We start from the raw sequence: 15074 nt of genomic DNA, 5'->3' as shown, positions 1-15074 counted from the left end.
AATATGTTTCTTTCAAAAGTTTGAGTAAACTATGAGAGAAGATGCTCCTTTAAAACTCAATTTGGCCATTTAGGATGACTTAGTTGTTAAGTGAACAAGGTGGAAAATTGATTGCCTACTCAGTCTATTTATCCCTTCCTCCTTGTTACAGAATTCCAGTCTTGTGCTGATAACTATAATTACAAATGGATCCAAGGGTTGGGGGGAGGGGTCCTATTTAAGCCAATCTGCATAAGGCGCTCTGTTCAGCAACTATTGCTGGTCAGCAACTATACAGCAAATATAGCCTAATTTGTCTCAATCAGACTTTTAAAAAAAGGGATTTCATGTCTTGGGAATGCTTTCTCTCTTCTGCTGGACTTGAACAAGGAAGTACATGGTATCATCAGTCCCAGAAGAAAGAGCTCTGAGATGAAAACAACTTGGATTCTTGGATAATATCATTGAACCTATGACATCATTGCATCTAGAGGTTCCCCTAACTCTGGATTTCCAGACATATGAGTTTCTCTTGGCGAGGATTTTCTATTACTTGCTTTCAAAATCACCATAATCGACAGAGATGGAACTACCAGCTAGCAGTTTTTGGTAGCTAAAGGAAACCCTGGGTAGTCACACATGCACTCGTTTTAGGAAAGTATCTTGGAATATTCATCATAAAACTGAGTATTCAACTTTGTATGTTCACAGTTTATACACATATAGGTACTAGATTATAAGCTGAGAAGCTTAGAGTAAGACCATATCTTACATCTTTGTTCACTACTTAGCACATAATTAGGCATATATTATGTCCCGAGTAGATGTTGAGTCAAATAGCCTCTCATCTCCTTGAGTGCAAGATGTATGTCTGATCTACACATGAATATTCAACACCTAGGACAGTTACTTGCATATAACAGGCCTTTACTAGATACGAACTGTATGAATAACTATGAATATGTGATGTTTATATTAGGTATCTGGTACAGGAAAGAACATTCAGCTTGAACTCTACTGACCAAAACTCACATTCCAGGTCACCAGCTATTTGACCACAGTGATTTCCTTTTTTTTTTTTTTTTTTTAAAGATTTTATTTATTTATTTGATAGAGAGACAGTGAGAGAGAGCGTGAACGAGGAGAAGGTCAGAGGGAGAAGCAGACTCCCCATGGAGCTGGGAGCCTGATGCGGGACTCGATCCCGGGACTCCAGGATCATGACCTGAGCTGAAGGCAGTCATCCAACCAACTGAGCCACCCAGGCGCCCTGACCGCAGTGATTTCCTTAAAGTGAATACCTCTCACCTGTAAAATGGGGATTATGGTTCTTCTAGCAGCCTCACATCAGACCAATGAAACATACAGTTATCCTAAAGTAGGCCTTACTTAGGGTCCTGGTCTTGTATTTTTTTTAAAGATTTTATTTATTTAAGAGAGAGAAAAAGAGGGTGTGAGCAGGGGGAAGGGGCAGAGTAAGGGGGAGAAGCAAACTCCTCACCGAGTAGGGAGACCAATGCGGCACTTGCTTCCAGGACCCTGCGATCATGACCTGGGCCAAAGGCAGATACTTAACCAACTGAGCCACCCAGGCATCCTCATGGTCCTATTCTTATCCACCTTTCAGTCAAATGTTTTAAGATTAGACAAAAAGAAATGATTAGAAAGAATGGTGTGACTGTGTCTGTATTGTTTGGGAATTACTGTGTATATCAAGGGCTTAGCAAAGATGTATGTCAGAATGTGGTGGTCACCTATTAGGAAGCGAACTTTTTCATTTTTCAGATTACTGTGGTAACATTTCTTACTATTACTAGTATTAAAATGTTATGCGTAATTTTTGGGAAGGCTTAAGCACTAGGGAAGGATGGGCAGAGGGTCTTATGAGATATATTTTTAATTATGGCAGATGTTAAGGGCACTTTAGTTCCTTTACATATGTGAACATATCAAACTGGCAAAGCCTGAAAAAACTAACCTTGCTAAGAGCTTAGGGAAATAGACACCCCCAGATACAAAGGTGCAATGGGTAACCCTCCTCTAGAGATCAGTCTGGCAATACTCATCCAAAGCCTTGAAAACATGCATAGCCTCTGGCCCATCCTTAGCTAAGTGATTAGTAAGGGATCTGTAAAGAAATTCCTATGGAAACTTCCAGTGCAGTTTTATTATGAAGTGCCCCCCCCAAAATAATAAAGTATATACATGCAGAAAGGGATGAATGGCAAAGTCACCAAAAAGTTGTCCTATTGTACACTGGTAGGATTTCAGGTGATTTCTTCCTTATATGTTTCCATAAAACCAGCCATCAAAAAAATCAGAAATAATTTAGAGGTCAGGTATATGTCCTGTTTAAGACCGATACTCAATTCCACAAATGGTATCTGACATAGAGCAAGCATTCTACAAAGCACTTTGTTGAATGAATGATGGTACAAGCAATAGGGAACTGGTTAAATTATAGTAAGCTCAGAATGGAGTTATACATATGAGGATTATAATCACAGCTGGTAAAATACATCAAGGGAGAAAAGTAATATGATTTCATTAAAAATATATAGCATAGAAAAATGACCTCATTTATTATTTTTAAAACATGTATAAATACATAAGAAAAGTTTGAAACAGCACACAGCAAAAATTAACACTTGGTGGTAAGTTTATAAATTTTTCCCCCCTTTTGTGTAGTTCATGGCATATTCAAGTAGAATCTGGATGACTATCTGCCAAGGACTGGGTGTTTTGGTGGGAAGTTGATTTTTATCTGTCTCAGGAGTCCAAAATTCTATTCTTCACCTAGAAGAATACTCTGAAAGCTATAAAATACCTCCTGAATGTATTATATCCAAACAAATATTCAGGGGAAATATGAGTATAAAATCAAAGAATTAGAGAATGTTAATCAACATTAAATGCTAGATACTATGCCAAATCCATAGTATATAAACCATTTTAAGTAGTAGTCACAACCCTGTACAGTTAAGTATTACTTCTATCCTTGCTTTTTTTCTTTCAGATGAGAAAAACCCACTGAAAGAGGTTGTGTCTGTTGAACCTAAGTCTGTCATATTTCAAAGCCACGCTGTTAATTAACTAGAAGGAATCCTAAGGAAAAACTTAATTCAGCTCCTTTATTTTATAAAAGAGGCAATTTTCCCATCACAGAATGACGTATGGACACCACATATTCTCTTACGTTCTTCAGTATTTTTTGCTGAGATTTGAAACTCAATTTACTTCAGGCAGAATACAACCTTGTTTCATTAGCCATAAGCAGCTAACAGGACCGTGGGGTTCTATGTTCTACCCCAGGTTTCACTCTTTAGCAGAGCACTAAGTTATTTCATTGGTGACTATCTGTCCTTGTCCAGCCTCTGGTCTGGGCCAGCTTCTAATCAATAAGAGACAATTATCTGGCCAGAGGCATTAAACTAAGGATCCTAGTTTATCTTAAAATGCAACTAGACATCTACAGATTAATTATGCCATACAGTTAAGATCTTCCAAGCCAAGGCACCTAAATGTAGTCCAAAATCTAAACAAATAACTTACCCCAAAGAGAGAACTAGTGAAGAGTAAGAATAATGATATAAAATATTAAGACTGAAAGCTTGTCCAGTTCTTGCCTTTAAGTAAGTTAAAAATAAAAACCAAAAACACTGAATGAGATGACATGGCTACCATACCCATTCTCAACTCGGCTATTTCCTTACTTCTATGCACTTCATTTTGGAGATTTCACTGAGTGAGATCAGTACCTGCTTTCTTTTTATCTAGAGTTCCCAGAAAGACACAACAGAAGAAATTAATATTTTAAGATTTTTTTAATACTATGTCCTTAAAGAAAAATAAATAAATGCCATGTAAGGATGTGAGAAACACAAAAAGAAACACACCTTAAGATTTCTGACCAGAGATATTTCCTTTTTTTTTTTAATAAATTATAAATACTTTTTCCATTTATCAAAGATCCTCAAAGAATTCTCACAACTACTGAATCTTCTTCATTCTTCAGGAATTATTCATTCACAGAGTACACCTACAAAAAAAATTTTATATTAGAAAATTAGATTTCAAACATCATGCCAGACCACTGGAAATGAATCTCACTCAAGTACTATTAATTCTAAACTGTGGTTTAGAATAAAAACCTATAGTTTTAAACTCTAGTTTTGTCTAACTAAAAAATCAAAAACCAAAACTGTTTTTTAATCTTCAGAAGTCTTTGTTAAAAAACTACATATATTTATTTATTAAAAAATATTTTCCCCAAAAGGCTAGGGCAGTTCATTTTTACAGATATTCAAGAGAAGATATTTGCAAAGCCCTCCTTGCTGATTCAAGTATGTCTGGCAAAGATCCACAAAGTGGAAGGCAGAAGGTCAGCTCTGTATCCAAGACACTTCCTGTGTAAAGTTACTCATTTTGACCCCAGGGGAAAAAATGAAATCCATTTAGAAATCAAAAAAGGAAAGTAGTAGAGGATAGGGTTGCTGGTTTAAGTGAATCAGTACCAGGCTTCTCTCGAGACCGAGATCTACCCCCACCCCCAGTCCCTAACCCAGAAGACAGAGAACAATGCTTAAAATGGTAAGTCATTTGAGCTAGCCAACTCTTCAGGCCCAATGCAAGTGCTTCTTCATCTAGCTATTAATCCCTGCATGCGGTTTAAGAAAAGATAAACCTCACTAACAATACAAACATCTGAACTCTCTTTTCTAAAAGGCTCAAAGGAAGAATACACTTAAGGAAAGGATTGAGCAGGAACGTAAGCAGAAATGAAGCCACCCACACTGTAAGAGACAGCAATCCATACCACTGTTACTTTTTCTGCCGCTAACTATGTATCAGGAGGGGCTACTCCTGAAAGCCTCTGGGTATAAAACTCTTGGTTATATATGTGGAAGTAAAGTTCTTGACAGAAGAGACCCTGTCTTTCTCATGCCAGAATTTTCTAGTATTTAACAATAAAGATCTATTGAATGAATAAAAGTTTGAATAGCAAGAAATGACACTTTTTCTGGATTTTCTTGGGATCATATTTTCATAGATAATTAGGTGGGTGTATGTGAAATCAGCATACTTTAACCAACTATTAAGTTCTATTAAACAGTAAATAGAGTATCCTCACTGCTCAGTCCTTGTCCTTTCATTTTCTTTCAACAATTTTAGCCCCTAGACTAAGTTCTCAAGGTTCCTTCTGACTCCTAAAGTCAGAAAGATACTAGCTGCCATTTCCTCTTTACATTTTTAAGCAGGTTCTTGGTTTCTCTAGTTTCTCTTGCAGTTAAAAAAAAAAAATCGTCATAAGACAGAAGAAAGTGTCTAGAGGCACTACCATCATATTTTTCCCTAGGAGTTTTCAAGTCTCTTCCTTTGCTATTATTAAATTTTTAGGTAATTTATATTTAGCAGTATCTCTGCTACTTCTTCAGCTTAACCCAACGGTTCTTAAAGGGTATACATGAGTTAAAGGGTACACAGGAGTTTCTGAGTCAACAGGAAGAGATCAAGGCCTACAGCATGTGAATTTTGGAAAACAGTCCTCAGGTGATTACAAAGTACACCTCTGGCTGAATGTAGCCTACTTTTATATTAAGTCCCAATGTACTAAATTAAAGGTACAATAAGACCTATCTTATTTATGATCTAACATTAAAATCTACAAAAAATTTCTGAATTAAGTAACTTTTGCGATCATTACTGGGAAGATCTAGGTTTGCAAAAGTGTTTTTCCTTTACAGCTATCCTCAGAAAAATGTGATCTAACAGTCTAAGGCATATCCATTTAGTTAGGTTTATCTTATAACAATGTAGACAGTCGTATTGGATTTTACAGCCAATGATCTGGTTATTCATAAACACCCCCCCCCCCACACACACACCCACCCCTACGCATTTTAACAATAGGTCTTTCCCTCTTTTAAGTTTTTAAAATTTTTATTTATTTGAGAAACAGAGTGAGAGAGAGAGAAAGAGAGACAGAGCATGCACACATGCACAGGCTGGAGGAGGGACAGCGGGAGAGGGAGAGGCAGGCTCCCTGCTGACCAGGGAGCCCAATGTGGGGCTTGATCCTAGACCCCGGGATCATGACCTGAGCTGAAGACAGCCATCAAACTGACTGAGCCACCCAAGCACCCCAACAATAAAGTTTCAGGATTGAAGATCAAGACTATGTGTGTCCTAAAAATGAGTATGTTGGCAACAGATCTCATTAAATGCAAGGAATAAAGTGTAAAGCATCTGTGTTTTGGAGAACATAAAAGACCTAAACTCCAGTTTTAATTCCACCAGCTATCCATTTGTCACCTGAACAAGTTTTTTTGACTTCACTGTTCATCCATTTCCCAATGGGGGTTAGAGAGACAGGACACCTGGGACCAAAGGAGATCCAAACACCTGTTCCTTTTCCAAAAGCACTATCATGCTGTAAATGAAAACATGACATCTGAATTCTAAGAAAGGCCCTATGTGGATTCAGATTGTTTCTCTCATAACCGGGATCCAAAAATATGTAATCAGGTCATATATTCAACAGACCTCAACTGAATGTCTGCTATCCACAATTCTGAAGACATAGACTATCCCATTCTGGTTTCTCTTAAGTAGTTGACAAATCCTATTCATACACCTGTCATTTAATCATCACAATGACTCTGTTATATAAACTAAGGTCCAGAAAGTGACAGACTTGCCCAAGACCACACAGTTAAACATCAGGTCTTGTAAGTCCAAAGTTTCTCCATTTTCTTCTACACACAAACGAAGTACATAAGAATCACTCTCACTCTCTGTCCCAATAATATAAAGAAAACTAGGATATCTTTGAGTCCTTGTGAATTTATGATAATTATCATATCAGTTGTAGCACCTCTGTGGTCCATGTGAAGTCCAAGAGAAGTTTCTGTTGCTCCTAAAATAAGCATTTTTTAAAAATCATCTTTTTTATCAAGACAGGCTTGGCACTAACCAGCAGTTTATACAACACCCTAGGAAGAGTGTTAGATTATGAACAAGGAAACCGTGTATAAATGTTAAGATTCTAGGTCTTTAAAAATAATCAAAAGGTATACTTAACTTTTAAAGAACACCTCCTGACACATATCCCCAACTTACTTATTTTACAAAATGATTCACCATGGGATTTAAAGAAATCTAAAAGCCATTTAAGTATGTCATGTACACACAGGATACCGTATACCATATATAAAATCCACCATACCATATATAAAATCACAAAATGTATTATGGTTCTCTTTTTATAAATTAAAAAAATGAAACCCAGGGAGGATTAGTGTCTTGATGAATGTTAAATCTAGCTGAAGTAAAATACATGCTAAACTAGACGTAAGGAGAACCAAAATTAAAGCCTCAAGACTTTCATCCTAGACTGTTCTTCACTACATAGTGATACTTATCAGCTTGGAACAGGTTCCTTGTCCATCCTTTTTTATAGCTCCATGAGGAAGACTAGCCATATGTGAAATTCTAAAGAGGCAGAAGCGAGGTGAAAGGGAAAGAAACCAGGCTTTCTATTACTGTTACATTGGTATGTGACTTTGGCTTTATCTCTCAGCTATTATTAAGTTAAAAGCGGTGGTGTGGTGTGGATATTGGGGGGTGGGAGGGGTAGGCAAAAAGCAAAGGAAGGAGAACTCACTTTGGGAGGCCTTAGTTCCTCATTTATTTATTTATTTATTTAACAAACCTCTATTGTGAACCTACTACGTGCCAGCCATGGTTACAGGTCCTAGGGATAGGACAGAGAGTAAAGCAAAAAATTAATTCTTACTCAGAGTTTAAATTCTACTTGAAGTAAAGAAAAGCAGATAATAAGTAAATATCTAATATGCAAGCAGTGATGTTAAGAATAGGGTAGCCACTAGCTGATATGGTTATTTAAATTAAAATTAAACTAAATATTCAGTTCTTCAGTTTTACTAGTCACATTTCAAGGGCTCAAGAGCCACATATGGCTCCACATATAGCATAGTGGAGAGTGAAGGTACAGAATATTTTCATTATCACAGGAAGTTCTATAGGACAGTGCTGGGATAGTGATGGGCAGGAATGCTATTTCAGATGGAGTGTTGAGGCAAAGATTGTCTAAGATGGAGGCTTTTTTTCTTTAAAGATTTTACTGATTTATAGAGAAAGAGAAAGAGAGAGAGAGAAAGCACAAGAAGGGGGAGGGGCAGAGAGAGAAGGAGAAGCAGACTCCCCACTAAGCAGGGAGATCAATACAGGGCTCAATCCCAGGACTCCAGGATCATGACCTGGGCTGAAGGCAGACACTTAACGGACTGAGCCACCCAGGTGCCTCATAAGGAGACTTTTGAACACAGACCTGACTGGAAGGAATTAAGGTGCTATCTGAAGAAAGAGCTTCCAAACAAAAGATCATTTATTTATGGTATTGTTGTTAATTTAAGGTCCCTTTTAGCATTACAATTTGGATTCAGAGTTCTTAAAAAAAAAAAAAAAATGGTCTGGGGCACCTGGGTGTCTCAGTCTGTTAAGCTTCTGCCTTTGGCTCAGGTCATATCCCAGGGTCCTGGGTTTGAGCCCTGCATCAGGCTCTCTGCTCAGAGGGGAAACTGCTTTAACCTCTCCCTCTGCCTACCTGTATGCTCTCTCTTTCTCTTCCTTTCTGTGTGACAAATGAATGAATGAATAAATAAATAAATAAATATCCCAAAAGGAAAAAAAAAAGGTCTGAGGTTGTAGTATTATTGGAAGCCTGGTACAAAAAAGTAGTCATAGTTCCTTTTTCTTTTGCAGAAAGCACTGCTTCTATGTAAAAGACCCACAACATCAGAAATAAATAAAGAATATTTTCCTTTTACTTCCTTTAAGTCAGACAACTTCCTACACTATTATTCCTTCTGACTCTAAAAATTTTTTTTTCTTTTTAATTTGACAGAGAGAGAGAGATCACAAGTAGGTAGAGAAGCAGGCAGAGAGAGAAGGGGAAGCAAGCCCTCCGCTGAGCAGAGAGCCCAATATGGGGCTCGATTCCAGGATTCTGAGATCATGAACCGAGTCAAAGGCAGAGGCTTAACCCACTGAGCCACCAGGCGCCCCTCCTTCTGACTCTAAAGGCTTTTATCAAACTCTTTTGTGAAAGATCTACTGAATACCTCTCAATTTATTAACATCATTTACTCCCTATATTAGAAACTGAAAATTATTTTTAAGTGATACTTAAGCATCTTAGATTAGCCAGGTGAACTGCCTTTTGAACAGAATGTTGCCCAAATTACTGCTAAATCTATAAAGCACAAATCTGAAGCAATAAGTCTATGTATTATCTTCCCAATCAGAAAGAATCTTGCTCACCATCTCATATCTTAAATCCCAGGGCTCTCATGCATTCCTTGTGGGCCTCGATTAGGTGTCCACAGTGTTCTTCTCCTTTCTCAATGATGCTATAAAACAAATTGTACTTGTTATCTAACAAAGCAGGCATTAAACACGTTAGTAGTAAGTAAGCATGCATGATAGTGATGGGGAGTGAGGCAGAACATGGGTCTGATGGAATGTAGCTGGGGTTAAAAAAATTTAAAAAGCTACTACCCCAAATGGCTTTGTTTTTATTGGCTCTTGTGATACTTCCATGCCCATAAAGATGTTTCACAGATAACTAGTTTTTAGGGAGAATCTAATTAGAAGAAATAATTATGCTTAATATTGCCTCTCGTTCATATCCAAGGAACAACACAGTTCTCTAATGAAATAAACCATTTGAGTACAATATCTACTTTAAACAAAGGACAGAGAGAAGAACTTACTTTTTTGCCTAGTACAGAGGAATTAAATTTTTTATTCTGCCCTACGTTCAAATAGACCTAAATAAAACTTCTTATCACAATACACCCCAAAACATTCAAACAGCAAGATCTGGCAGCCAACAGCATCCTGATGAGCCTCCCTCATGATGATCAAAGAACTTTTTATTTGTAAAATTCACAAAGTAAAACCTAGGACCACACAGCTTTATTTCTAGGGCCTGAAAATGTAATTTTAGCAAAGATCAAGCTAAGCCAAGTGCAATTATAAAAAAAAAAATACTAACTACAGGTATATGGGCATAGTGGTCTGAAGCAATTAACACAAAAACAATTTGAAGGTTAAGTTCTCCTTTAGAGATCCAAATCCTATACATCCTTCAAACAGCTCAAGGGCTGCCTGCAAATGAATAAATGCTTGGGGTAGAGCTCCCTATGAAGGTAATAGCTAGCAAGGCACTTGTGTGGCTTGAATCATTAACCCTTACAGTAATCCTAGATAGAGGTGGATATTTTTATTAAGCCCATTTCGCACAATTTGCTCTAAGTCACATAGTGGTGGACCAGGATTCAAACCTTGACTCTGGATCCCAGGCTCTTAATCATGACAGCATACTATCTTTAGATTCAATAAGCACTTACCAGATTGTAGTCTTTCAATTCACCTTTCACAGTATTATTTGCGAAGTACTGAGTATTAATAAAAAGCACTAAGCTCCTACAATTATTAACCCCACTATGCCACTTTTTATTATTTTTATAGGAGGACAAAAAGGGGTTGGAGGGAGAGGTGTACATTCCCATTTTCTGAGCATCCGCCAAATGAGACTTGCTCCACAACACAGGCTGTATAAAATTAGTACAAACAAAACCTTTTGTGCGTTGATAGTACTTTAGATGTACTATTCTGAACACTGTCATCAACGTCATAGTCTGATCTTTAATTCATTTACCCAAAGAGCGGGGAGAGGTAGGGGGAACTCTTCAGTACTTTAAGAAATGTACCGTGTCCTACTGTGCCAAAACTTTACCAGAACACTTTGACTCTTTGATCTTGCCAAAATTTTCTATCACGGCCCATGCCACGTGGTAACAGCAATCTTAGCATACGTCTCCATTAATTTTAAGCTCCTTTAAATCAAGTAGCATCTACAGTTCTATGTCTTTAGTAGACCTAAGGTAGTGCTTGACACAACACAACTCAAAAACCCCTTGCAGTAAAGGATCACTAAGTGAAGCGAGCCTGGTTCAGTGTGACCTCTCTCTTAACCTTTCATCCATGTTTCCGGTCTGGGCTATGGGCTCAATGGAGACAGCTGATCCATACCCTACAGGGCCCTCTTAACTCTCAAGAGCGCAGAACAGCGAAACTCCGAGCCCAGGGCCAGGCAGGGCACGAAGGCACCGGAAGGCGGCGCGCGGGGCCTGCCCGCCGCCCCCTCCCCGCTGGCGCACTGACCAAGCATCGCGGGCCTTCTTGGTCTCCGGGCAGGCGCAGCAGGGCTTCAGCGGCTTTTTCTCCTGTGAGTCAGACGGGGCAGGGCTTGCGGCCGCCAGACCTGGCATCTTTGAAGCCTAAAGCAGCAGTCAGCACCGCCAACTACACTCTCCCAGGCTTGGCTAACGCCGATTCGCCTGCAGTCACTTCCGGCAGTTGGTCTATAAGGGACAGGAAGTCCCGCCTCTCTCAGACAGGGAGGGAAACTGGCGCCTACGCTGGAGAGGCTAAATGAAGGTATTAAAGCGAGGCGCCTCTTCCGCGCAGGCGTAGAGAGGCGGAGTGAAAGCGCAGGGTTTGTCAATCAATGTGGGAAGACTCGAACAGGAAGAGCGGAGTAAATTAACTCCTACTTCACAACCTCTCCGCCCAACAGTGGAAAATTGAAACCGAGGAAGGTGAAATGACTTGTCCACGCTCAACAAGAGAAACCACTAACGAGAGCCGGTCCCCCTCCCCCAAGTAACGTATTAGTTCCGCAGGTTTCCTGCTGTTGTGTTATCTGTCCTCTCCTCCCCTGCTGTTGTATAATCTGCCCTCCTCTCTCTCCCCGTCCCCACCTCCACCTCCGTCGTTTTCTGATTTAGTTAAAAGCGTTCAGCAAAGACATTTGGACAATGCAATCCACAAGTGTGGCGAAGAAAATTCTAATACTCATACGGTACCCCATACACGTTAAATTATTAACGGACTGGTGTTTATTAGCTGCCTTTCTGAGTTGATTTCAGTATGAATTGTTCACTCATAGGGCGAATATATCAGTTAAAACATTTGAAAAAGGACTTTTCCTTGATTCTCGAATTCGATTAGATATATGCGAACTGGCGCCTACTATGTTTTTTGTTTTTTCCTCTGCAGAGAGTTGTTGGAGAAAGGGAGTGAACTTATTTTTTAAAGCGGGGCTTCAAGGCATTGTTCAAATAGCTGCCTAGTGATTGATATTTTGGGTACTCAAACTTTCAGTATCACCTAACCAAGGTTTGTTGCTGTATTTTAGAGATTTAGATCCGGGAATCCATTGATTGAATGTGAACGGGCGCTATATAGAAGTAGTTTCTCTCTCTTTTTTAAAAAGATCTTTTTTATTTGAGAGAGAAAGAGCGTATGAGAAGGAGGAGGGTCAGAGGGAGAATCAGACTCCCTGCTGAGCAGGGAACCTGATGTGGGACTGGATCCTGGGACTCCAGGATCATGACCTGAGCTGACAGCAGTCGCTTAACAGGCTGAGCCACCCAGGCACCCTAGAAGTAAGTAATTTCTCAATGTATATTTTCCAGATTACCAAAACCATCCCTATTTTATCATCTAAAAACTTCTAATGGGCATGATTTTTACTTCATTATGGATTGGTATGTTTAAAAATACAATGTGTAGTCCTTATGTTCTCCTAAAATAACCCTTATCTAACATTATCAGTTCTTTCAACTAGGTGTTCACTACTCTTGTTTAATATCTTGCTATTTAAACAGTGCTTCTTGGACTTCCAACATCAATATCAGTTGGAAAGGTAATGTACAATAAACATGGCTGCACAAATCAATGGGGAAAAGAAAATGGAAGAAAATTAAACACCACATGAAAAGGTGGGGCCTTGGATGCATTAAAGGTGTACATGTGAAAGGTCAAACTAAGAAATTAATAGAAAATAGTGAAAATAGAGGAGCATATATATATATTTTTTTCTTTTTTTATTAATCATCCCAGTTTTAGGGTGCCTGGCTGGTGCCTTCAGTGGAGCATTCCACTCTTGATCTCAGGGTCACAAGTTCAAACCCCACATTCAGTGTAGAGATTACTTAAAAATAAAATCTTTATAGCCAGCAGACACATGAAAAAGTGCTCAACATCACTCGGCATCAGGAAAATGCAAATCAAAACCACAATGAGATATCACCTCACACCAGTCGGAATGGCTAAAATTAACAAGTTAGGAAATGACAGATGTTGGCGAGGATGCGGAGATAGGGGAACCCTCCTACACTGTTGGTGAGAATGAAAGCTGGAGTAGCCACTCTGGAAAACAGTATGGAGATTCCTCAAAAAGTTGAAAATAGAGCTACTCTATGACTCAGCAATTGCACTACTGGGTATTTATGTTAAAGGTACAAATACAGTGATCTGAAGGGGTACGTGCACTGGAATGTTTATAGCAGCAATGTCCACAATAGCCAAACTATGGAAAGAACCTCGATGTCCATCAACAGATGAATGGAAAAAGAAGGTGTGGTGTATATCTACAATGGAATACTATGCAGTCATCAAAAGAAAAGAGATCTTGCCATTTGCAGTGATGTGGATGGAACTAGAGGGTGTTATGCTGAGGGAAATAAGTCAATCAGAAAAAGAAAATTATATGATCTCTCTGATAGGAGGAATTTGAGAGGCAGGGTGAGAGGTCTTGGTGGAGTAGAGAAGGAAAAAATGAAACAAGGTGGGATCAGGAGGGAGATAAACCATAAGAGACTCCTAATCTCATGAAACGAACTAAGGGTTGCTGGGGAGTGGGGGGTATATGGACAGTGGGGAGGGTATGCGCTATGGTGAGTGCTGTGAAATGGATAAGACTGATGATTCACAGACCTGTACCCCTGAAGCAAATAATATATGCGAAATAAAAATAGAATCTTAAAAACAATCATCCAACCTTAATAGTATGTCTGTTACTTAAGACCCCAAAATACATTAATGTAAAGTTGGTTGGAGGTTATCTTTATACTGAAGCCTGGGGTACAACCTATTTGACAACATTGCAAAAGCACAGATTCTAAGTGTCAACACAAATTGAACAAACCATTTAGAATTTCTAAAAGTAAAGAGTTTTATCTGAGCCCAAGTTAAAACAGCTTCACAGGAAGCACACTCTTCACAGGGAAAAAAGTACTCTCGAGAATAAATAGTTTCTATGGAGTTGTATACTTTTTTATATCTTGTAAAAGCTCAGTAGATTATAGGTTAGTGTATAGGCAGGAATTATGAGTTTTATTGTAAAGGAATGTAAGGAACAGGAGTGTTATTGATATCTCAAGGACAAGAGGGTTTTCCTTTTGGCTACCTTTTCTTAGGCTACACAAGCACATGTACAATAAATGTGTAGCAGGCTGTAAATCAGGCTGTTGTTTTGAACAAAGTTGATGTGCAGTCATGCTAACTTAGAAAGAAATCTAAAATGGCTTCCCTTGTATATTAGGCCTTTAGAGAGTTTTTCTCTCATCATAAGTTAAAAAAAAAAAAAAGATAATCACATTAAAACAACAGCTTGATGTTTTCCATAGCAGAGATTAATTAAAGAAGCCATTAGACTGCTGTGGCACTAATGCTGCAGTGGCCTACATTAAGCAAACCAAAAATTGAGCCTATAAATACCTCAGGGTTACAAAATCAAAATGCTAAGGACAACCATTCACAAACAGCCAACTAAAATTTAAGCTGTAGCCAGTCAATAATTGGCTTTTCTTCTGCCTTTTCTCTGTAGAAGACTCTCTCTGAGCTCTTGTCAGTAGAGCAAGTGTTCCTAACCATTTCTTCTGTCCAATTTGTACCAATTTTTGTTCAAACAAGCTCTTAAATTTTTATTATGCCTCAATTTATCTTTCAATAGAGACTATAGAATATAAAATTAACAGATAAATGATGAATTGGTCAAAGATACTTGAAATATCTAAATCCAACAAGGGATTGAAGTCTAGAATAATTAAGAAACATATAGAAAGTAACAATAACAACCTCAGTAGAGATATGGAAAAGGGATATGAACAGACAGTATATAGGAGAAGAAATGTTCAAGCAACTTTTTTGTTTGCCTACTT

The 15074-nt window shown here is 38.5% G+C and overlaps 1 protein-coding gene across 2 annotated transcripts; it reads right to left on the bottom strand.

The window, feature by feature from the left end:
* Positions 1–3882: 3882 nt before the first annotated feature.
* On the bottom strand, positions 3883–11433 carry LOC131825084 (cytochrome c oxidase copper chaperone). 2 transcript variants are annotated; one of them, XM_059163967.1, is made up of 4 exons: positions 11230–11433; positions 9322–9410; positions 7691–7732; positions 3883–4018 (listed from the first exon to the last, which is right to left on the bottom strand). In XM_059163967.1, exons 1-2 carry the CDS (start codon positions 11334–11336, stop codon positions 9326–9328), a joined length of 192 nt encoding a protein of 63 aa, XP_059019950.1. In that variant the 5' UTR covers positions 11337–11433; the 3' UTR covers positions 3883–4018; positions 7691–7732; positions 9322–9325. The 2 variants fall into 2 exon arrangements, with proteins under 2 accessions (XP_059019950.1, XP_059019949.1); XM_059163966.1 differs by lacking the exon at positions 7691–7732 and having other exon boundaries at positions 11230–11432.
* Between the last annotated feature and the right edge of the window lie 3641 nt (positions 11434–15074).

This window comes from Mustela lutreola, chromosome 2 (assembly GCF_030435805.1).
Source record: "Mustela lutreola isolate mMusLut2 chromosome 2, mMusLut2.pri, whole genome shotgun sequence".
In the NCBI taxonomy this organism is placed as follows: domain Eukaryota; kingdom Metazoa; phylum Chordata; class Mammalia; order Carnivora; family Mustelidae; genus Mustela; species Mustela lutreola.
The sequence above is the reverse complement of the archived record's forward strand: the minus strand, read 5'-3'. Positions and strand labels throughout refer to the sequence as shown.